Genomic DNA, 23,849 nt, shown 5'->3' on the forward strand with positions numbered 1-23,849 from the left:
TTCTAAACTGACTCTATACAATTTAAAGTACCATATTATTTTATCCATTCACACCGAGATTAAAACCTTTACATAATCTATCATTAGTTCATATATTACTCCTACAAATTGTCTCTGACGAACATTTATTCACTTCATGCCAGTCTCCACATGTCCTTGTTTTGGTGAATGAGGAAGTAAAAATATTAGAATGTGTCTGGGTGCCCCACTTCTAAGAGCACAGGATCTATACACATTTAACTATCCCAAATGTCTGGTGTTAGTTTAGGAAGAGTTTATAGTTGAATAAAACCATAGGAAATTCTTCTGTAACACAACCATTAAAAACAACACAGAGTTTTTACACTGTGTTCTGTCTGAAGATGTATGTGATTACAAAAAGAAACACTAATCACTGAGACTAAACGCTGCAGAAACACCTGCGGCATGCAGCTGCCCGGCTCGCATGGAAACATGCATTGCTCCAAGACACTTCGAAAAATTCAGTCTACATAAAACTCATCTCAGTGTTAAACTACATCTGCACCCCATAGGCTAGCTGCTGTCAGCAGCAGCAACTAACCATTACGTGACATGCAGAAACCTCAAGGACTAACTTAAATAACTGCCAGCTATTTAAGCTGTTGATGCCTAACTTCCTAATCATTGACCTGACTGCAACTAATTTGGAAGCTCTTGTGTATTTTAGTAGTGAATGAATTGTGAGAAATCCTGACTGAACCCAGCTGGCAAGCCTCATACCATTTTGGGTGAAGTGCCTCTTACCAATTTCATCCAGCAGCTCTTGGGCCGGTGGCGGCAGCTCATCAATGAAGTGGTTAGATGCCTGTGAGAGTGCTGAGACAGGGGAAAAAAAAAAAAAAAAGTCTAGTTAATTAGCAGTGATTAATCCTTAATAACTGTGATATAGGCTTACATTACGACAGCATCTTGCTGACATATTTCATTTATCAACCTGCACGAGCCTGGCTCATGCACATTTTATCAAAAATCCTTGAACAATTTCATAATGGAAAAACCATTTAGAGCTAGACTTGCACATTCAGTTCTCAATCCTGTACTGCACATTTTTGGCCAGTAATGTTTACACTTCAAAAGTAGGTTGATTAGAGGTCAGAGTTCTTAATCTGCAGGTGCGCACACAATCCATAACCTAATTACCACTAGCAATACAGAGTTGTGTGCAAGGTCTTTATCCCTTAAAGAAGAGGTGCCCAGGAGGAAGAAAAAAAGAAGAGAGGGGAAAGAGAGAGGAGAGAGAAAAGACAAAAGAAGTAAAACGGCAAAATTTCTTTTCAAATCTGCTTCTCCGTTTATTGATCATTGTATCTGGGCTGGGTTAAGAGACTTACCAGATGCCTTCCTGGTGCTTCTCGAGGATGAAGCAACTACCGGCAACCCATCCTGTGTAAGATCATACAGAAGGAAACACAAGAAGTTAAACTGAACAACTGCTGGTCTTCAATCCTCCCCTTCAACATACTAAAAATCAAAATTAGGTAAGGCCTTAATTAAAGCCTTAGCTGACCATTAAATTTTAAAATAAGCTCTTCAATCAGTTCAAAATATGAAAACAGAGGTATCATCCAGGCAAGTCAGATGTGTCAAAATTTTTGTGTAGGCTACTGCGCGCTCATCTTTTAGCCGGCCATAAGATACTGTCAGCTACATGATCTTTACTCATTTCAACAGTCCGTGTGGACAGTTGGACAGGAATTCTCTGAAAGGACAGTTCCAACATCTCTTAAATTCCCATTCTCTGCTTTGAATCTTTAATTGTTAAAGCCAGGCAAACCTATTCACCAAAGAGCACCCAAAAATCAAGAATTTGTAATCACAGGCAAGTCCTCACTGTTCTCAAAAATGGAAACAGGTGCTTCATGCACTTAAGCCTGGAATAAGATTTTTTTTAGACAAGAAAGTGACACAATTGAGTGTCTCTGCAGAGCCAGTCAAGACAGCACTGCACTGTTAATGGGCTTAATGAATTCCAACTGTCTGCTACACCAGCAGAAAGACACAGACCTAACCTGACAACAACAAATGCAATCACTACTGTTCTGGTTAAACAAACTCCAATTTGATCTTTAAATGACAACCCCATCTATGAATAACAATACGAAAGGCATAAACGCAACTGTTTTATATATAACTGTCTGAAAAGACAGTTAAGATAATGCTGTGGCTCCAGAACACCTTCAGTTCCCCAAAGATTACTGGAAATCACTACAGTGACCTTGGAAACTGTCAACTCCAAAGAGAGAGGATTTTCTGATACAGCAAATTTGATAACACTGTGTCACATCTGGGCATAAAAAGGACAAACTTAACCCCCTAATACACGGGCTTTCTGAATATGTACTTACTTCCAAAGTACTAGATGGAGGCTTCCACCTTACTTTTCTTCCTCAAGGAATCACTCGTTTTACTTACTCATTTACCTTCCCACACTAAGTTTTGAGAATTCTTCAGTTTCACACAAAAACTTACATACCTGAACACCCATGCGGATGTGTTTACTTTCATTCACATTTATTCCCCATTTTCAGACCAAGCTGGAGACCCCTCCTCTCACAACAAAAATTATTCTGCCCAGCCATTTTGCAGATACTTACCACTTTGGTGTTCCAGGATTACCAGATCCAATGCTGGGGAATGGCAATTCTTTAGAGCCAGGGAAGGGACAGAGGGCAGGCAAGGCCACTTTGATGGCAGTCACAATTTAAACACAATTAGGTGCAAAGGAAAGCCAACTCTTTGTACAATCAGTGGCACACACTGACTGCTTTGAAATCAATCAGGAATTTCTTGTCACCATGTCAACAGATCCAGGATTCCAAAATACTCACGAAGACCTAGAAGTATTAACGTGCCCCTCATCTTGCATTTATTCTAAGGAAAAATATTTTTAAAAATACTTCAAAGAATAGCTGGCAGAATGTAAATTTTCTAGACTTACAGGCTCATTCAATTCAGATAAGCAAACTCCTGAAGCAACCAGAGGAATTTCAGTGTTCCTTCCCTCTTCATAGGCTGTAGTGAACGTCCTGGACACTGCAGAGGAGATCTCTTGAGAACCACAAAAGGAAGAATCTGAAGCTACTTCATGGCAGTATTTGTATTTCTCAAAGGCTATTGGATTTTTTTCTTCTAGAATCAAAGAAAAGGAAATGATGACAGCAAAGCTGGAAAATTATTTTTTTGTTTTTGGTATCTTGGCCATATTTCAATGGAAGCAGAAAAAGGTTTCTTGTACTTTAACAGGCACCTGAACAGGAAACTCTGAATGATCTCTGCACAGAAGTCCAACCTGATTACCTAGGAGTTTACCTAGGAGTTCACCTCAGACTTCATTTATGCAAAACTTTGCCAACTGAGAAATTTCAACTACTGTATTACACCAAATTAATGAAAGTACAAAGCAAACAGTAATTCACTGCTCTTCACACTTAAAATCAACAAATATTGAGATCACTTTATCAACACTCAAAACATACTACGTGCTTGTGACATTGCCACTCTTTAAAATGCTAAAATCTACATGTATCACGCCAAATCAATTTTAAATGACTGAAACAATTTCTGATTTATGAAGGCTACCATTAACTACCAAGTAATTATCTCTCAGAGACGTTTCAGATAGTGGCTTTTTCAGCCATGTCCCTGTAAATTCTCCTTTAGTTCTATGTTCAGAGATTTCTTTTGACCAAACAGGCTCTAGCTACAAACTATTGTAACTATCCAGCCCAAAACAATGAGATTTCAAACAACATGTACAGCATTTCTTGTGGTTACATATTCCAAGCCTGACGGCTCCATCGGTACTACTCGAATGGAGTTTTCATGATTCACATCAATGACCGTTACATTTGCAAGTCTTGGCAGAAAGGTACAACTCCTGGTGTAGAAAGGTTAAGTAATTCACTGGTTCTTCCTTCTTTCCTCTTTGCAGTTACCTGAGCTGAGTGGAGTGCTGACGCTTGTCGGTGCATGACTCACTCTGGACGTTTTACAATCTGTATCCCTGTAGTAGTGCGCCTGCTCACAGGGGATACTCGACAAATCCTGAATATCTGTCACTGATCTGAAGTATTGAAAGATGTTCTGACAGTTAGAATAACCACTTCTTACACTTGTGAATCACTAAATTCTGGTATTTTCAGTTTCTTTAGATTTTAATTTTGTTCAGTCTTATCTAGTTTTCCAGAAGAGAGATAGTCCCTTTGAAAACTTCCCACAGAATTCCTGGGAGGCTGAAGATCACCATCTTCAATAACCTTGCAGACAGAAAAGGTTAATTATTTGCTTTCCTTTACAGGATTTCTTAACTGTAATAATTCTCCTATAAAAGCAAGCTCAGGAACTTGCCTCTGTCAAAAAGGACAAGAACTTCTAATGTGACCACTATGTAGAAAACTCTCTTCAAAGCCAAGGGAAGACCTCAAGGTTTAATACAAATTAATTAAGACTAAATGTAGGATTTAGGAGCCTTTGAAAGAATTACTCAGATAAACTGAAACTGCTAAAGATCTGCACAGGCAGTGATGTCCACTCAAGTTACAAAAATTATTAAGTGGCTGCAGGACTGGGATTATATTAAGCAAATCAACATCTTCTGCAGATATACCCTGGATTACACTGTCCTCAGAAGACCATGAAACGAACAGAGGTCTACTGGTAACAACTCAGTAATTTCTATGCAGATGTCCATTACCTGTAAAAAGAATCTAACTTTACTAGTGAAGTCACAAATCTATTCTGCAAATTTTTTCCCAAGAATCTCAATCACAAGACTATTTTTGTAATAAAATTTATATAGCTACATACCATTGATATGCTCTTTAAACTAATTTTATTTTTTTGTGTGTAATTTGGACAGAAGAAACAAGGAATCCTAACACTTCCATGTGAAGAAGCACACCCAGATTAACACTAAGTTAATTACTTACGAATACAAAAATATTTCAAACTAAGGACAAGTGTATGTGATGACTCTCTTATACCAATCTTATACCAATCTCCCATCAGGAGAAAATATTCTTGTAATACTTCAGATAGTTTTCTCTCTCTGAGCTTTGGTCTGTCTCATCTCCCTGTTTTGCATCAACACAAAACTTTTACAATGATAATGACCAACTTGCTGAAGTTTTGATATAAAATGGCCTGTGACACTCACACATCTTTTTCTCTGCATTCTTCCTGTGGCTCCCACAGTATCGCTTCCCGTGCTGCTTCAACACTGGAATAAGGGTAGAAAGGTCATGTTCATTGATCCTCTCAGAGAATTATGAAAATATATGTAATTTCCTCTCTCAAAAAGTTTAAAGGACTACCTTCTCTCAGAGGTAGACTGCAGCTCATAAAAACTTTTTGCTTAAAACCTTAAAAGATGTAGAGTGCTAGGATAAAAATGCCGTTTAAGCACATTATGGATTTGTATCCAGTAAGGAGAAAACTTCTAATTGACATACGCAGCTACAGAACAAAACTGCAAGTTAACTAAAAATCTATTAACATACATCACTACTGTATTGTCTTATCATCCTTTGATCAGTCTGCATTGTAAGCTATTCTCTCAAACTGTAACAACCCCATTCAAGGTCAAAGCGGATTAATCAGATGGTCAGACAGCAACAGTCCTCTCTGTCCTGCTGGCAAAAGCTCAATTCTGAAGTGAAGGGAGCAACAAAAGCCATTACCTTTTACCTCAAGGCCAAGTATTTACAGAATTGCTGCCCACCTTTGACACTGGTAACTTAGTTCCTCCAGTGGAGGGGAGCACGTACACCACCACACTGACAGACAGTAAGAGCAGCTCTCACTCCCACACTCGGAGAAAGCAAGCAGCTGCTGACTCTGGAGGAGCACAAGGGAAGCCGAGCTACAGGGAGGCTAGGGGCTTTTAGGAAGCCTGAAAGCTACTGCTGAAAGACCTTCAGGGCGAGGACTGCTTCTCTTTAAGCGAAAGTACCCCTTGCAGCATGAGGTGGTGATTCTGGCCAGCATCTCTGCATATTAGTAGAACAGAAAATTTACAAAAATACAGGATATAAACACCTCATGTTTGACAGATGAGACTGCAAGTCTCCAAGCATGGGTTAATGTTATCTGCAGGCCAGATACAGTGAGCATACTTGCATCAGATTGTTCCCACAGGAGAGGAAAAGGCAGGATCTTCATGCCACTCGAGCTCCAAAACCAAAGCGCAACAAAATCAAAACAGATGACTGAAGCCTTAATTTGAATTATCTTTGCTCTGTTTAAGATTGTAGTTTATCAGTGTAAAAGGAATTGTTATATATATATATATGACTTATTTTTCCTATTTTAGCTTCCTCATTAAGAAAAAAAAAAGCTGAACACTGTAAAACACAAAATCCCATGAGACTTGTGAAAGTTCTTTTAGTATTTTCTTGGCAAGGCACTATGATATGTAGATAATCATTAAAAACCACCACTGGCATCTTATTTGAATATTAGATATACAAGCAGAATTAATAAAGAGAGCACACTTTATAACCTAATTTATGCTTGAAGTAACGATGAAAGTAAGTCTATCTACCTGGCTGCAGGCATATGGCTAAGTTGATTCATTCCTAGCATGCTACTGCCAGACTTCTGTGCCGCTGTGCTGGAGAATAGTATTTTTCCTCCTGAATACAAATAACAAATGTTCCCTGTTATTGGGTTTTGCAAGTACAAAAGAAAGCAAAACAACTCATTGAACAGGAAATTGCAAGTTTATTAAATTTTTTAGTTCTTGTGGACCTTTGTTGTTGTCAAGAGACAAATACGTTTTAAAGATGCATTTTCATAAACATACCACAGCTGCCAGACAATCAACCACTGAAGCACTGGGGAATACCACAACATTTACAAATTTGAGCTAAGAGAGGCAACAGACTAGAGAAACAACAATAATCCTTCCACTATTCTGCACACACACAATGTCAGCTCTTACTGTTTTTAGGCTCAAGACCCTTCCAGCAATAAGAATATTAATGTGTAAATACAACTCTACTTCAGTTTCCCGCATCATAGCAAGTTGCACAAAAACATTAAACTTAGCCCTAGGGTAACAACAGAAAGGTTGCAAACAAGTTTGGTTTTGTTTTTTTTTACCTGAAACACAGTAAGTACATGATTATTGCACTCAAAAATATTTCAATGACTGCAGCGCCCAAATCTCATCTTCCAAAATCCTGAGTGTCCTGAACTCTCACTAAAATAAGGAGTATGAGACCAAGTGACCCTGAAGAATCAAGCTCCAGCCTTCTGACAGGAGTGTTGCTGACAAAAATGCAAGTGCAACAAGACACATCTCCCCTATTCAAAAGCACCTTCAAAAGAAAGAGCACATTTACCTGAAATCTGAATACCTGATCCTGCATCTTCAGGCAACTGTTTCTGTAAAAGTCCTTCACAAGTATCTTCTAATTTTCCCTCAGCATCTGCGGTCTGAAGGGTGGGGGGGGAAGGAAGCAAATTCAATTTCTCACCGGCAAGCTGTGAAGGGTCGGACAACTCTCACAGGATGATGCTCACAATAATCAGAATGTAGAGACGAACTTTTCAAGCGCTTATCAGCAAAAGCACGGACTGGATTTAATAGTCCATACAATAGCTTCAAATCTTCAAGAAATTAAGGAAGATTGTTTTAAGACTGTTGAGTACTATAATTGATAGAGCTGTGAAGGAAAGGCTGAGATTATCAACTGCCTAAAATTTCTCAGCCACAGATTATGTAATTTCCTAGTAAACAAATTAAGGAAACATGGCCCCGGTGCTTTGGGAGTCTGGGTGTTTGTGGGGTTTTAGTTATTTGGGTTTTGTTTTGGTTTTGGGCAGGGGTGTGTGTTTTAAAAGGAACAGGGTTAGAATTTTCTTACTTGTAGATAAATCTTTATTTGTAGGTATTATTTCAAAAGAAAAGAAACAAAGCTGTCATTCTCCCACTTTCTACAGCACTTCAAATCAAATGGGAGCATAATAAAACCACATATTTTATAACTTACGTCCAAAGTTCTTGACACAAGCTTCACTCCTGTCTTTTCTGTTATTTTTACCTCTAGTTCTGAACTTCCATGAGTAGTAGGAGGAAGGAAATCAGGAGTTATGAATTGTTCAGACACACCAGGAGATGAATTAAGGGAAGAATGTAATTCCCTTGAATGACCCTGTGAAAGATGTCATCATTTGAGATTCTTTCTCCACTCTCTAGCAAAGAATACACATTTCGGTCAATAAAGTTAAACAAAAAATATAATTTCAATTTGATGCAGTAATTTAATCACTCTGAGTTTCAACCTACTTCCTGCTCCTTACATTACCTTGATGGTTTATAGCACCAAGGGAAAAAAAAAAGGAGGGGAGAAGGGGGGGTGGTTAGACCACAACTGAAAAGATCAGCTGTCTTGGCAGTTCAGTGTGCAACATGGAGAGACCAGGCTAAACTGTTTTACAGATAGCTAGCTGCAACTAGATTTCTTGGATTACTATACATACTCTAGAGAGATTCTCAACTTGTTGAGGAAGGACTGAATTCTTATGGATGGCTATTCCAGACTCTGCTTGTTCATCTTGTGATGGTGACTGGCAACTTCTCCCTAGGATGTTGGAATGGAACAAATTTATTAGGCAAAAAATAATATGAAGTGAGTGGTCTGAACCACTGACAGAATATCAATGACAGTACACAGTAAAACTACGTTATCTGTCCAGACCATGGAGAAGCAATGGCATGTAAGTGCTCACATCGTTCATCTAGGCATGTGAAGCGTTCCTTGTTCCTTTGTCGGTAACTATCACAAAAGCACTACCCACCACGCTGCTACAGAAGAGCATCTCTGTAGTCCAAGTGAAAGAGACAATGTGTGAAACCATACTCGGGGATTTGAAAGCTTTGGGTCTGCCATGCTGACACATGGTTATCAATGACGACACAGGGTCTCCAGGCTCACTGGACACTACCTCCACCTACTAACACGTAAGACTCATCTTCGTCTATTATTTATGTTCACCAGTGACCGAGTGATTGACCTGCTTTGGGGGCAAGACTCTGGAAGCTTAAATTGACAATTATTGTAACAAAGTCACAGAAGCTGAAAGCTGTTGGGAGATGGAAAGACATGAAAAGAGAAGAAATTATTTTTTGTTTTTCAACCTTACCTCCAGAACTTCTGAATGCAGACTCCAGATCACTCTCCTCAGATTCAGACCTATCCTCACCACCCAGATCCCATGGCTCAATATTATCACCCGTCTGCCACCTATATCTTTGCTGGTCTTGACTTTTTTGGACTCTAACAGTGACATGTTGAAAGGCTTCCTTCATACTCTCTGCTTCACTTTCAGAGGTACATTCACTGGCTGGATACGGAGAGCCAAGTTTCAGTTGTCCTGAGGCCACTCTTCTGGCCATTTGCTTTACTTCAGCTACACAAAAATAACAAAATTAACAGTTCACACAACAGAATCCAGACCTTCAGAGCATTCTCTGCGTTTCATTGTGTCTGCAGACTTGGAAATGCTAAAGTTATAGCCTATAAACTCCTTTTATCACGAAAAGAGCTAAACACTTCCTTCCATTTTAAGGAAAGCTTAAAACCTGCATAAATTGATACAGACATGTCTTTACATGAACAATTTTTGTTGGTTTGCATTCTCTATTATTCATGCCTGTACTGCCATCCACTGGTCATCACCATACTACCCTTTCTAAATTCACAAGCTATCCCTCCCTTACATCGTCCAACAGGGCTAGAAATTCCTCGAGCTTTATAATCAAACCATCTTAATGTGGTTGTGATTACTTTATACCCTGAATGTGCAAGACAAGATCCTACTCATTTGGTTTCCATCCAAGAACAGCCTAATAGAGCTTCAGCAATTAAGGCACACAAACCTTTCCTAAATAACAAAATGTGCTAAGTTTTAATGCACTGCACTGCAGTAAAATTTGCTAACATTAATGACGAGTTAACACTGATTTACTTACTCCTCCATTCTGATTGCATCATCCTTCTCTCCTCACTTGTTTCTGTACTGTACATTTCATATCTTGATTTTGGATAGCACCTATAATAAATTGTTACGAAACGCATCAAGGTCTTGTTAATGCACAAACATATTGTGTTAAGTATTCCCCAGTCAGTAAAAGACTAGAAGTTGGTTTCACGTTAATGAAAAGACTGAGAGGACACATGTTCTAAGAACCCAACAGAACTAGAAGATTGAGCCGTCAGAAGCTTAGAAAGCACAGACAGTTATTTAGGTCTATTACAGATCAACCAGACAAGATGTACATTAAAATCTAGATTTCAAAAGCTGTCAACTGCCTTCAGGCAATATATCTACATAAACACTAACAGACAATCAATGCTGTGTAGAGGTGTTTCATTTAAGTCAGTAAGGTGATCAGTGGACAGCTGCACATATTCAGAACTTCAGACCTGGATAACAACAATCCTTCACCAACACAATTCCAACCTGGAGTTCATCCACTTGACCATCTAACCACACGTCAGCATCTGGCGTATTTATGTTCTAACCAAGTATGTCTTTTACCAATGGGTCTTACTTCTCCAACTGGGTCATGAATTAAATTAAAGACAGCACCAGTTTTCTGAGCGGATTTGACCCAAGCATTGAAGCAGATGCCTGTCCCCATCTTTCCAACTAATAAGATACATTAATTTGCACAAGTTTTGCCAGGTACTTTTAACATCTACTTTCCACCCATACTTAGAAATACAAAAGGGACGACATCAAAAAGCACAGCAAATAGAATGAAATAATGTACACTCTGGTGTCACTCCATTTAGTAAGACTGTTCTACTCCCACAGGCCCTACCATGGGTCCTAGTCCTACAACAACGAAAGCCAAAGTTTTTCTACTGAGAAGTGAACAAGACTGTGCAGGGAGGAGAATCACCTTAACTTCTTAGATTGCTCTCCTTAGGCACTGCTACAGTTTTAGACCACCGACCTCCATGAGAGAGGCATTTTGCATCTGTCTGAACACCACTCTCTGAAAGTAGCTGCCCTGTTGCAGCAGTCACCCTGTCCGCTCTGCAGCTGACACCGACTCACAGCAGGGTCCTAACTGGACAGATGGCTTTCGGCTTACTGAAAAAAATATTTAACACCATCCTCGATCCTGGATGTGTCTATTTGTGACAGTGGCTGTATCAAAATGAATCTGCTAGAATTAACTCTTCGTGAATATGATCAAAACTCACCACCTCTCTTCTTCACTTCCACTTGCTGCAGAATGTGAATCACCTCCTCTCTGACACTGAAAGTTGAACTTTTTTTTGCATCTTACAGAAACACGTGGGAGTAAATGCTGAAATGAGTCCAACAAGCCATGATTCAGCACACATCGGCATTCTGGTAATCACTAGCTGAGCTGTTTACGAGGTATACTAAGAACCAGACTGTGCAAACTTTATTGCCTAGGTTATATTTTAGTAGCACTGTTCATGAGAAAGGACGACAACTCCATGCCTTAGCCTAGCAAAAACTTTGCCCTGGATTTCTAGCAGGTTTCATATGTATGCAGACAGACTATCATAACATGTAGTTCTCAGGAAAATAAGTGGACCTAAATGACTCAAGGTTATTATACAGAAGCGATAAACACAGTCACTCTGCTCAATACTTTAACTCATAGTCTAGGCTCATTTGATCATCCAGGCTTTCCACCACACTGAAGCTGAGATCAGGATGGTTGTTTTCATCTTTAATGCTACTCACCTCATGAAAGCACTTCCACTTTTCATTTTGAACTGCCTCCATTTCCTTTGCTATCCCTGAAACAGCTGGGAAACTGTCTCCACCCAATGCTCCTTGTGTCTGACATGTTCTCAGTGGTGGAATATAGTCACTTGATGGTGGACCTACAGCCTTCCATAAAAAACTATTAACTCCAGAAAAAGGGTTATTGGCATTTTGGCAAGTACCATCAGATCGGTTCCAGTGCCTTTCTTGAAAAGTTTGCTTAGAAAGCTGACTCATTCCAATTTCCTGGAGCAGCTTCTTTTGCTTTTCAGTGGCCTCTAATCCGTCCAGCTTCTCCTCTGTTCTGCACAGGGAATCTGCTGCCTGCTGCAACATGCTTTGAACAACCTTTAAATCAAGGACACACTTGCTGATGTGCTGCTCGTTTTGGGACAGACTACTCATTCTTCTTCCAGGATCTCCTCCCACCTGCGCCAGCATGCATAGATCAGAGGCCTCACTTACGCTCTCCTCCTCTTCTGTATTGTCCTCTGTACCCAATTCTGAAAAGCCACCTTCCTCATAAACTGGCTTTTCCTCACAGTGCATTTCGGGAGATGCATACCGGTCTCTGATGGTAGCCTTATCTTCTTCCTTTTGATGCCTTTTTTCATTCTTTAGAGTTTGATCTAATCCAGCTCCTCCTTCCAGGAAGTCTTCATGAAGTTCTGGATAACTGGCAAAGATTTCATTGATTTCAAAGCTACAGAGGCTGTCATCCACATCACTGAGACCGAGGGTCATCTGGAGTTCAGAAGCTACATCACTTTTGTCCTGTGCAACTGGGTGTAGACTGGCTGATGCCTCATGGTCCACTAAAGCAATATTCTCCTCAGGAAAAATAGGGTATCTTGGGGCAGCAGAGCTGTCTGAAAAATTTGATGTTAAGTGGTAAGCTGCTTCTCCAACATCCAACAAACACACTGCTTTCATACATTTAGCAGTTAACATCTTCTAGAGATTACACCAACAACACTTACTGTTGCTGACAACATTGTGCCTGAACTTCATATATTACCCAGACTTACAGCCTTGAGTTTACGTTAGCTGTTAGGGTGGTAGCTAGAATTCACAGCTGAACGCTTTCTATTTTCAAACTCTGTCATAACATCTGTAATTGCTCACATTACAATTATTTATACTAGACCTTTATGGACTGAGGAACATGCTAAGTGAAGGACACGTGACACCTTCCTAGAAGAAACTCACCAGTCTCAGTTACCTCTTTTCCCTGCGATTCCCCTGTTCTCTTCTGGTAGCTAAAAGCTGATGCCAAACAGATGTTCACATCTGCAAAACTAGCGGGTCTTAGTGCTTTTGACAGTTCATCAGCATGACCAGTCTGAGACTTAGTTAAGTCCTGTAATAAAAAAAAAAATTAATAAAAGACAGCTATATTTGACAGTTCAATGTCTCTACCTTTTCTTTTCAGGTGGTTTGCCTCCATGATTAGAAAAGGACACTCAATGTTTAGATTGTGCTCAAAAAAGCCTCCCATCTAGATTTAAGCAGAACAGCTTGAATCTGAATGGATGCAAACCTGCCATTTTAAATACATGAAAGGCTACAATTCTAGAAGTCACCTTTAAGTCATTTTTCAGTATATACTGAATATCCTGAAGCTTGATGGAGCGATTCTTCTGTTTAGGTTCTAGCCCTGACTTTACGATACTGTAATAGGGCATAGGAAGTCTGACATCTGCTTCTAGCTGTTGTCCTGAAATTATGAGCTGCTTAATAACAGAGTCTTCAAGACCTTTCCAGGGAAGAGTCTCTGCAAGACATAAATATAGACTTTATGTCACAAGCTGTATATCAATGCCAATGAAAATAAAGAAAAAAGAATAAAAGAATCGGAGATACTGAAGCATTACTGTCTGCACATACCCTAATTTACAACTACTATCACAAACCAAATGAGCACTCAATCCAGCCTGGCATCTCCTCCCTATCTTATTTCAACGGCAGATGCCTTAAAGGGAGCTGACAGCAACCTCTGGAGGACAGTTACACTGTAAACCACGCACTGGATTCCTCATTGCCAACTAGTTAATAGAGGGTTTAATTTTTAGGGTAATTGTTTATCCCATTTCACTGTCAAAATAGTCAAAGTTAATACATAATATACACTACATTATCTGTAATAACAATAACAATACATTATCTGTAAGTTATCTTAGCGATCAAAAAGATGAAAGCTGCGCAGGCTCATTTTGCACATCTCAAAGAAATAACTGAATATTTTGCTGTCCTCCTATGAAGGAGAAAGACAAACAGTAGAATAAACAGCAGAAAACCACCATATAGAAAATTGCATCTCTCTTATACCAACCATTTATCTCATCCTTTAGTTGTGCAAATTTAAGTTTTCCAATTACATTTTACAAAAGCTTCCAGTAGTCTTTGCTACTGTCATTACATTCGTTTGTTTTCCTGGAGGGTTCCTCTTCCAAATTACCTCTGTATGTGCCATCACAGCAAGGTTTTATCCCGTCACACAGCGGAATTAAACGGACGTTTGGGGGCTGGCAGACTGCGTTGAAAACACTCAGTGGGTTACCCCAGCGACAAAAGCCAAAACCTATCGATATACCTGTCAAGGCCTCCTGCATTACTGTACAAAAGCTATAAATATCCGATTTGACCGTGGCAACTTTTTCAAGGATTACTTCAGGAGAGCACCATTTATACAGCTGGACTGGGACAGGAATACGTGTCAGATCACTGTGTTCTCCGCCATCTTTGCTACATAAAAGGAAAAAAGTTGTAAAAGGAACATAAAGCACACTCAACCAGAAGGTGTGTCTTTTGGAATTAAGCACCTGAGTTTGGTATATCTGCTTTTAGTTTTAATACCTAAAAGGTCCAGAGTAGACTGGCAAATAAAAGTGTGTATTATTTTCACACCAATAAATGTATTTTGGCATATTACAGCAAAGACTTTCTGGTGAAAGTAACATCTCCTTTAACACATTTACACTCAAAAGGAAATCAGAGAAAGTTGAAAATTTCCCAATAGGAACTCTACAAACAACCTTTTAGCTCAGGCCAGCGTTCTCTGACCACAAACAACACACAAGAAGGTGCCACCTAGCCTGTCAACATTTATTTTGCAATGTATACATATGTGTAGAAGATAACTTCCTCCTCACATTTAACTATGGGGTATTTTTGTTATTCATTTCACAGCAAGCTGTATCTGTAGCTCTCAGAAATAGTGAAGATTTATTAACAAATTAAGTTTGCAAGAAGGTTATGAAGTATCTTTGCTCCTTTCAGGAGATTATCATTGGCAAATTTTTATTTATAATTTTACTCTCTTTCTCTCAGTCTAATCAGCCATTTACTTCCTTTCTTATCAGACTGCACTACAGGAAAGAAGTAAAAAATGTAAGTAAGTAATAATTTACCCAGAAGAAACAAATGGCGTCCCTCATACAAAAAATACTTTTTGTCACTGGTGGCACTTAATTACTACCAGTTCAATGAGGTGTGGAATCTTCAACCATTTTAGGCAAGCCTCCATAAGCATAAGTCCAGTAACAGGAGGAGACTGCAATTATTTCTAGTCCAGCAGCAGAATTAGTGACTCAATGAGGATTTCCATCTCTGTTCTGTAAGATTAGGTTCCTTTTCTCTACGATGGTATTGTTATGCTCCAGTATAGAGCTGCTTCTCTTACTAGTTTCTATTTTCAGATACTTATATCATAGAAACTAAGTCCATCTGAAACTTGCCGTACTGCCTGTAGCAGTTAATGTACCTGAGCAGTAATAATTTGGAGTTTTTACTCCTGTAACTCTGTTGCCTGACTCAGAGGTGGGAGTCCCTAGCCATCAAGAGGGGCACGTCAGCAGAATTTAGCACTAAATTTTACTTCACTTGTCTTTGTCCCTCTCACAGAAATAGCACGGACGTTCTTTACCTCTCTATCATGTATTCCAAGTTGCATAGCTTTGCCTCACCAGAAGAAACAATCTGAATAGCATAGGGGGTAACTGAACGGTGGATGAATCCACGGGAGTGTAAAAAACGCAAAGCATCATTAATTTGAAGCAGCACATGCAAAATCGTCTCCATGTGCAGCACTGGGAATTCTGTACGCTGAAAAAAAAATAGAAGTATCAATTTTGCATTGCAGGTCTTCAAAGCTTGATGTAGTGAAAAACTATTACTGTACAGCAGAAGGCAAAGAAAGCAAACATGAAACACACTGTAGTAAAAGTTAGACAAACTGTACTTGCTAAATAATGTTTGTTCTCAATACCAAACTAGTAATAACTTAAGCAGTAATTAAGAGAAAAATAAAAAGATATTGACTATGCTAAAAATCACTCTGAAGAAGAATCAACTCTTGGAATTTGCCTTTGATTGCAATTCCTCCAGTAACTTAGAAGTCTGCATTCAGTTAAAGAAACAAAACGACTCAGTTAACTGCAAAAAAGGAAGAGAAAAATATTGAATGAAAAAAAAAAATACAGATCAGTTGATTAAAAAAGAAAGAAAGAAAAGAAAAAAAAAAGAATTGCAACTCAGTTCAAGCCTTCACTTTTGTACACAGGCAGTTTCCAGTGTTCTACACACAAACATTCAAGGCCAAAAGCTGGTCTCATCAGATTTGCAGTGTACTACTACATGCAGAAGATTAAAAGTTCAATTGAATTTAACAGCAGCCATTTTAAGACTGATAGAAAACAAGAAAATCAATGAAATTACACCTATACGTTAACTGAAGTATTTGCCAATTACAAACTTTACCAGCTTACACAGAGTATCTGATGCTGTGCAATGAAACAGAAACCCAAATACACAGATGGACAATTTCGTCTTTTTGTTCTTTGACTAAAGATGGCAGATGTAGTTACTAAACCTCTTCCTCTCAATTAATCACCACTTAAAAACAAGTATTCCAGTTACCCTTTCATGAAGGATGCTGTACAGAGAACCGAAGTTAACCCTTTCATACACTAAACGGGTTTTCTCCAAGTCACCGGACAGACAAACAGACATCAACTGTAGCAAATGAGGATGACGGATTTTACTGCAAAGGGAGAGGAAAAAACAAATTGTAAGGCAAATGCGAGATTAAAATAGAACATGTCCTGGCCTTCTAGGTGTTTCATCAATGCAAAGTGAATGCTTCTAACTTTTCATTAAAATACCCCAAATTTTAAAAGAACTGTAGATTAGGAGGCATTTGGAAACCATGCTTAATGTCACAACTAGGAGAATCTACAAATAAGCCATCCAAGAAACGTGTGATGAAGCATTCGTTCAGACATAGGAGCAGAGAGTATCATCTTCTCCTGCGCTATCCACTGGGGAGCAAATGGAGTGGGAAGAGACAAAAGATGAGACCCACATTTCTCGTTTGGAGAGAAAGTGCAACCACAGCCGAACAGTCCTCCAGATCACTGGAGACACCAAAACCTCAGGAGCACCTGTGGCTACTGCACATCCGTTCTTACCTACTATGTTCCTGCTCTGCAATGAGAAGATCAGCTAAGCGCAGTTTACTACAGTTCTGACGGGGCTCAAAGCTGAGTTCCTTCACTGTGACTCTGCTGCCTCCCCACATTAAGCTACAAGGAGAAGAAGAAGAATTTCTACGAGATGCATTCTGCAGTATTTTTTCCCAGTTACAGGATTGCTTACAAGTAATTTTGTAATTCTGAAATGCTACGGTGCTGTCTCCTACTGTCATCCTGGCTATAGCATATACTCTTTAAAATCAATAGTAAAATCCAATCCTGTCTAAGACTGGATGTAGCAGGACAGGTCTGGGGTCCAAAGCAGCTACCTTTCCATGACCCAAGGTAAAGAGCAAGGACACTCTAAAACCCCTTTCACTAAAGGCTACCAGCACGCTGTGATACAGGCCAGAGTTTTGGGAGATTAAATCGCCGGTTTGTCAATTCTCTGGATGCCTCCAAGGCACAATTACTTGCTACACAATACAGAATAAAAAAAATAAAAAAAAAAAAAAGGCTCAGTCAGCACTTGGAACTCTTATTTCACCATAGGTTTGAGCAAGCGGGCTACAGACAGACATATCCAGAGGCCTGAGGTCTGAGCCAACAATTACAAGGACTAACCACCAAACAACATAATAATCTGCAACCCCAGCAGCTTATTTCCTACCACAAAAGGAGCCACTACTGAAACACTACTATCAAAGAATAACCATAATGGGGTTAATATTGCTGGAAAGGACAAGAGCAACCTACAGGTATCAAGCAGGCCTAAAGAAGATATTATTCAATGGACTGCAGAAAACAAGTTGCAAGCAGAAAGCAGTGGATGAATATAGAACAGGCACAGAAAACTATCCAAACAAAGCATCTGGTACTACAACTTGCTGCTTAATAGTAACAGGTACACACTAAGAGGTGCTAAAACCCCCTTGACTGCACTTACTTTGTCATGATCATGTATGGTCCAACATGGTACGAAAACATTGGCTCATCATCTGCCTGAACCACATCTCTTTCCCCAATAATGGGGAGTGACGCCAAGTACCCTAGATGTCCGCTGCCTGCAAGATAAAACTGAAACAACACCAGGGCGTAACCAAAGGGAATACACAACAGTTCCCAAGCCCCATCACATCTGCCGCAAGCTCACTAAAAACTTCAGTGCAATCACTGCAACGGGAGCATCAGCCAAAGCATCAAAATCCAACATTAAGATAGCTGTGTCAGAAGCTTAACTCTCTAGTGAACCTGAAAGAGGGAAAGCAGAAACAGTCACTAAGAACTCCCACAGGTGACACATAACAGGAGAGTTTCTATTGCCTCTTCCAAAACAGCTTCCTCTGATAGGGCCTACTAGGACTGAAGGCCTGAATTTTTGTGCTCTCCACAGCTTTTTTCCACTATTTCAGTAGAAATCACAGAATCACGGAATGTTAGGGGTTGGAAGGGACCTCTTTGGAGAATAAGAATGTACTAAAAATTAAAAATAAACAGGTAGGGTAATTACTGTGAAGAATATGCGACTGAAAAACTGTACTAATGTAATTAGACAACCATTCCGCATAGCATCTTACCTTCCCAAAACCAAAGCTGTAGAAGTTCTTGGCTGCATTAGCTCCACCTTTCAGAAATCTACCCAGAGGACTGTCAACATTTCTAAGTACCAAAAACATAAGCCAAAAGAGTAACTAATATACCAAGGCTTTGAGGAAAACAAAGAGAGAGAAAAATGCAGAAATTCTACAACAGACATGTATTTCAAATGTTGCATTTGACTGGTCCCTTACACAAAAAGTGTAATGCAGATTCTGAAATTTCAAATTATTGTGCAACTCATTAAAACTTCTTAGATACACCGTTATGATAGGTGTTTGTTTAAAGCAAGATAGCCAATTAAAAAAAAAATATACACGCATCTTGCATCGCTTTTTGTTCACAAGTATGTATTTTTCATAACATGTACCTCACATAAAAGCTCTTGAAACTGTGGGAAACACTCCCAAAAGATTTGCAGTCACCTTAAAAGGTCAAGAAAACTACTTCATGTCAGCACCGTTTAATACTATTAAAATCCAGTACTTCATATTGCTGATTTCAAGAGTATTTCTAAATACACAGATATTTACAACTATCAAGTTTCTATCTGGAACTCTCACAACAGAAATTAAAAGCATTATCATTCCTAATACACTTTGGTTTTAAATCTGATATTGTCAAAAAGAAACAAGAAAATGTTCATTTTAAGATAATAGAACATGGAAATAAAAGTCTTTGTAGCTCAATCCCTCAGGACTTGAGAACACTTTCTTACCCTTGAACAAGACCACCAAACCTGGACGGACTGCAGACCAGCGCTTTGGATGATCCAGCCTTCCTGAGTAGATCAGAGGGAAAATTTTGAATGGCAGCCTGCATGTGGAATGTACAACGCTGGATAAATTCCAGCATCTAGAGAGGAGGGGGAGGGAAAAAAGAACAACAACAAAAATTACTTCAGAACTGCAAGACAAACCATTTTAAATCAACAGATCATGACTAGTGAAAAAATAACTAGTTACTTGCAATATTCAAATAGACATTTGAAGAAATGGATACACAGAAAAACTTGAAGAAAATCAATTACACGAAAATGTAAGAGAAAGCTTATTTCAAGACACTAGATGACTAACTTTCAAGACATTCACCCACTGAAAATTGTAATATCAGGTTTCTTTCTAAGAGCAGCATTGTAATAACAGGAAAGAGGAGTATTATAATACGAGTTTTAAATCAATATTACAGTCATGAATAAGCCGCTTTGATATCGCGTTTTGTTACCACACTAGCAAAAATGATACATTTGCTGACACTGCTCATGCACAGACTGAGATACACTTGAAGACTACTTCAGGTTTACTCCTGAACTGCACGTCTATGCAAACAAACTACATACATCAGGGATCGAAAACAAGGGCCTGTCATTCTCACTGCACGATTACACATAAACGTCCTAACAAGTTACAGACAGACACACCCCTGCACCTGAGCAACACCTTAGGTAAATAATCCGAGTCATGAGGACTTCAAAATCCCATTACTGATGTTGGAAAATAATGTTGAATAATTACCTAACATGTAAAAGCCAAGAACGTCTCCCTGGAATGTCGGAATTTCTTCAATTTAAGATGAATATGCGAGCACACACCTAGCGCATATTGCACACCTATTACACACACATACCTGAGCACTGCTCTCTTTTCCAGCTGACATAGCCCAGTACTGAGGATTTCTTCCATCTTTATCATGTACTCTCAGGTCACCGCCTTCGTCCAATAACTTGCTAAGAATACACTGATTTCCTGAGAACGCAGCTGCATGGACTGGGGTGCTCCCATCGTAACAGCGACTGAGGAATGTTAAAGCAGAAATGTTTCAACCTGCCCCTACTACGCTCAACCAGCTGCGCCTCTGGGGGAAAAAAGCAGCATAGCGAGATTTATGTACTCCCAAACAACAACATACACCATGAAATGGGGAAAACGAGGCACCTACATACCTCTAAGGATCTCTGGCTAAAATAGCAACATGCATCTTAAGCACTTCTTCATTTATATACAGTGAATACTGTGTATTACATTGACTAAAATCACTAAAATATAAAACATTAATTCGAATTTAAGGAAAAAAAAAATTATACTTAACTGATTAGCGTCTGAGCCATAATGCAACAGCACATCCACTATTTTACCAAGACCTAGCAAGGCAGCAGTGAAGAGAGGAGTTTGGCCCATGGAATTTACAGCATCAACAAAAATACCTACAAGAAAACAAGAGATTATGAGGGAAGTGCTTGTTCTCCCTTACCTAGAATAAAAGGTGATGGTTCACTAACCCTGAAACCAACTGCCATATTCCCTCTGAAACACTAGAAATATGAAAACACAATGATACTAAGAGAAATTGAACGAAGAGCAAATGACCTTCCTTGTAACTTTCTCTATAGACCATGCACAATGTATTTACATAAAGAATATTTATATATCAGAGGCAAACTATCAACCTGGATGAGCACAGGTAACACCACAGGACTGCATTAATAAAAAAATGCTGTAATTTAAGAGTTAAAAACAAATTTTTTGTTACTTTAACCATGCCCTTCCAGTACGTGTGAGCCCCGTCACACACAGTAAACACTCATTTGTTTTCAAAAACCACTAAAAAAAAAAACACCGGGCCACAAACCACTCAGCCCGTGCTCTCTCCCTCCCAGCCCCGCAAGCAGGGCCAGGAACGGTCATCGATGACGGGCGGCTCCTGCACCAGCAGCACCGCCCGCCCGCCTCGCGCTCAGGAGACAGCACCCAGCTCCTCCTCGTGGCTTGTGACGCCGGTCAGGTGAGATCACACTCCTCTGGTGACCAACTACAGAAATGATCCCTGAAAGTATAGTCTTAACCTCACCTCCCCGCCGCGCCCGGGCCCACCGCCACGCACCGCCCTCTACCGCACGGACACCCGCAGCACCCACCCGTGGCAACGCGCCAACGTCCCCCCCGCGCTCCCGCAGCCCGCCCACCGCCGCGGAACCGGGACCCGCCACCCACGCCCCGCTCCGCCACCCACGCCAGCGCCGTGCCGGGCGGCGGACGGGACACGCCTCCTCATTTGCATCTTCTGCCCCGGACGCCCAATCAGACGCCGCCACTCGCAGCCGGCGGCCGCGCGACTCCGCCCGCCCCGCGCGGGTCCGCAGAGCCAGGGCCCCGCAGGCGAAGCGCCCCGCGCCGGGGCTGCGCCCACCCGCGCCGGGGCTGTTGCCGCTTCCACCACACAACGCAAGAGGCGACCCCTCAGCCCGCGCTCCCAGGCACCCATACCAGGCAGCACTGCGAGAGGCTTGCCTGGCGCTCTGAGGGGGATGCTCTCACTTCCAAGGGCTACCGAGGCCCGACACCTACGAGCACGTTCTCACGTGCCAGCTGGAACAACCCCCCCAGGGTGCCATCACAATTCACACTGGCCTTGGCATCTCTGGATCCAGCCTGAGCACCAAGGACTTCCACACCACAGCCGACAGCACAATACTGAGCGGTTTCTTGCAGCCCCAGACCCCAGCAGATACCTTGTGGCCACAGGATCCAACCTGATGTATCCAGTCTTCCACGACGTTGCCCAGCACAAAACGCACAACACGCACAACACGCAGCCGTTTCTCCCTAGCCCCCGTCAGACACTGCTCAGAGCTTTACCATGCTCCAGGTCTGGCCTGAGCGACACAGACTCCCACAACGTGCCCCAAAAGGCGAATCCTGAACGGTTTCTCCCCAGCCCCTCCTCACCCTCTGATGAACACTCTTCATCAGAAACAACCCCACCGCACCCAAGTCACCGCGCCCTACACTGCAGGGGGCTGGAGAACGCCATGCCCCTGCCTGCACACCCGGGTACTAAAAAAACCTGTCCCAGCCCTCCTGCTGACCGCACAGCCCAGTCCCCCCGCACAGGGAAACACCCAGGCCCGCCCGGCTGCCCGCGCTGTCGCTGCTATCGAGGGGCTGGTGAGAAACCACGCACCGCGCGTCGGGGGACGCTGGAGGCAGCCGACAGCCCGCCTGCTGCGCGGGACGGGTCGGCTCGCAGGGCCCTGCCCCGCGAACCCACCCCCAAATCCCGCACCCACTCTGCTTTTCCAACCAAAGCAAAAAAAATAGGACCGGGCCACAAACCACTCAGCCCGTGCTCTCTCCCTCCCAGCCCCGCAAGCAGGGCCAGGAACGGTCATCGATGACGGGCGGCTCCTGCACCAGCAGCACCGCCCGCCCGCCTCGCGCTCAGGAGACAGCACCCAGCTCCTCCTCGTGGCTTGTGACGCCGGTCAGGTGAGATCACACTCCTCTGGTGACCAACTACAGAAATGATCCCTGAAAGTATAGTCTTAACCTCACCTTCCCGCCGCGCCCGGGCCCACCGCCACGCACCGCCCTCTACCGCACGGACACCCCCGCTCCGCCACCCGCGGGAACGCGCCGCCGCCTCCCCCGCGCTCCCGCCGCCCGCCGGCCGCCGCGGAACCGGGACCCGCCACCCACGGCCCCGCTCCGCCACCCACGCCAGCGCCGTGGGGGGGCGGCGGGCAGGACACGCCTCCTCATTTGCATCTTCTGCCTCCGACGCCCAATCAGACGCCGCCGCTCGCAGGCAGCGGCGGCGCGGGTCCGCAGAGCCAGGGCCCCGCAGGCGAAGGGGCCCGGGGTCGACTGACTGCGGTGCCAGCAACTTGTTCCTCCCCGGCAGCAGAAACCCGGCCCGGGTGGTGGCACGGCACGGCTCGCCCAGCCGTGGGGGGCTGCGGCTCTGTCAGCCCCCGACAACACCATGGCTCACACGGCCATTCCTGCAGGGGCCGAGGAGACTCCAACTCCCAGGCCTGCCGAGCCACAGACAACTGACAGTTAATGCAAAAGCCTGTGCTTTCTCCAAAGCCGCCTGGAGGCTATGAGAAACCTCCTCTTGACAACTGTTGGGAAATTAGATTTTTCCTAACTCGTGTTCCAATCAGTCCTTACAGAATGAAGCCATATGAACTTTCTCAAGACACACAGCGGCAGACTGCAC

At 41.9% G+C, this 23,849-nt stretch overlaps 1 protein-coding gene and 2 non-coding genes across 3 annotated transcripts in view; all 3 read right to left on the reverse strand.

Moving 5' to 3' along the window:
• The window catches only part of TEX14 (testis expressed 14, intercellular bridge forming factor), a 32,656-nt gene that overhangs the window by 5,597 nt on the left and 3,210 nt on the right, over positions 1-23,849 (reverse strand). The window contains exons 2-25 of the mRNA XM_075440060.1: positions 20,937-21,051; positions 20,475-20,640; positions 19,567-19,703; positions 18,830-18,911; positions 18,199-18,329; positions 17,250-17,363; positions 16,699-16,822; positions 15,707-15,885; positions 14,375-14,526; positions 13,365-13,555; positions 12,991-13,141; positions 11,758-12,650; positions 11,241-11,347; positions 9,998-10,077; positions 9,169-9,435; positions 8,506-8,606; positions 8,016-8,177; positions 7,365-7,458; positions 6,563-6,653; positions 5,177-5,239; positions 3,957-4,084; positions 2,960-3,150; positions 1,353-1,404; positions 766-837 (exon numbers count right to left, since the gene is read on the reverse strand). Of these exons, the coding sequence (XP_075296175.1) occupies positions 766-837; positions 1,353-1,404; positions 2,960-3,150; positions 3,957-4,084; positions 5,177-5,239; positions 6,563-6,653; positions 7,365-7,458; positions 8,016-8,177; positions 8,506-8,606; positions 9,169-9,435; positions 9,998-10,077; positions 11,241-11,347; positions 11,758-12,650; positions 12,991-13,141; positions 13,365-13,555; positions 14,375-14,526; positions 15,707-15,885; positions 16,699-16,822; positions 17,250-17,363; positions 18,199-18,329; positions 18,830-18,911; positions 19,567-19,703; positions 20,475-20,640; positions 20,937-21,051 (3,843 nt within the window). The remainder of the gene's footprint in view (positions 1-765; positions 838-1,352; positions 1,405-2,959; positions 3,151-3,956; positions 4,085-5,176; positions 5,240-6,562; positions 6,654-7,364; positions 7,459-8,015; positions 8,178-8,505; positions 8,607-9,168; positions 9,436-9,997; positions 10,078-11,240; positions 11,348-11,757; positions 12,651-12,990; positions 13,142-13,364; positions 13,556-14,374; positions 14,527-15,706; positions 15,886-16,698; positions 16,823-17,249; positions 17,364-18,198; positions 18,330-18,829; positions 18,912-19,566; positions 19,704-20,474; positions 20,641-20,936; positions 21,052-23,849) is intronic.
• Positions 21,475-21,687, reverse strand: LOC142363786 (small nucleolar RNA U3). The gene has a single exon (XR_012765954.1). It is a non-coding gene; the product is annotated as a small nucleolar RNA U3 (small nucleolar RNA).
• On the reverse strand, positions 22,959-23,171 carry LOC142363795 (small nucleolar RNA U3). Its single transcript, XR_012765963.1, has one exon. It is a non-coding gene; the product is annotated as a small nucleolar RNA U3 (small nucleolar RNA).

The sequence above is a fragment of the Opisthocomus hoazin genome, chromosome 20 (genome assembly GCF_030867145.1).
Source record: "Opisthocomus hoazin isolate bOpiHoa1 chromosome 20, bOpiHoa1.hap1, whole genome shotgun sequence".
Taxonomy (NCBI): Eukaryota; Metazoa; Chordata; class Aves; order Opisthocomiformes; family Opisthocomidae; genus Opisthocomus; species Opisthocomus hoazin.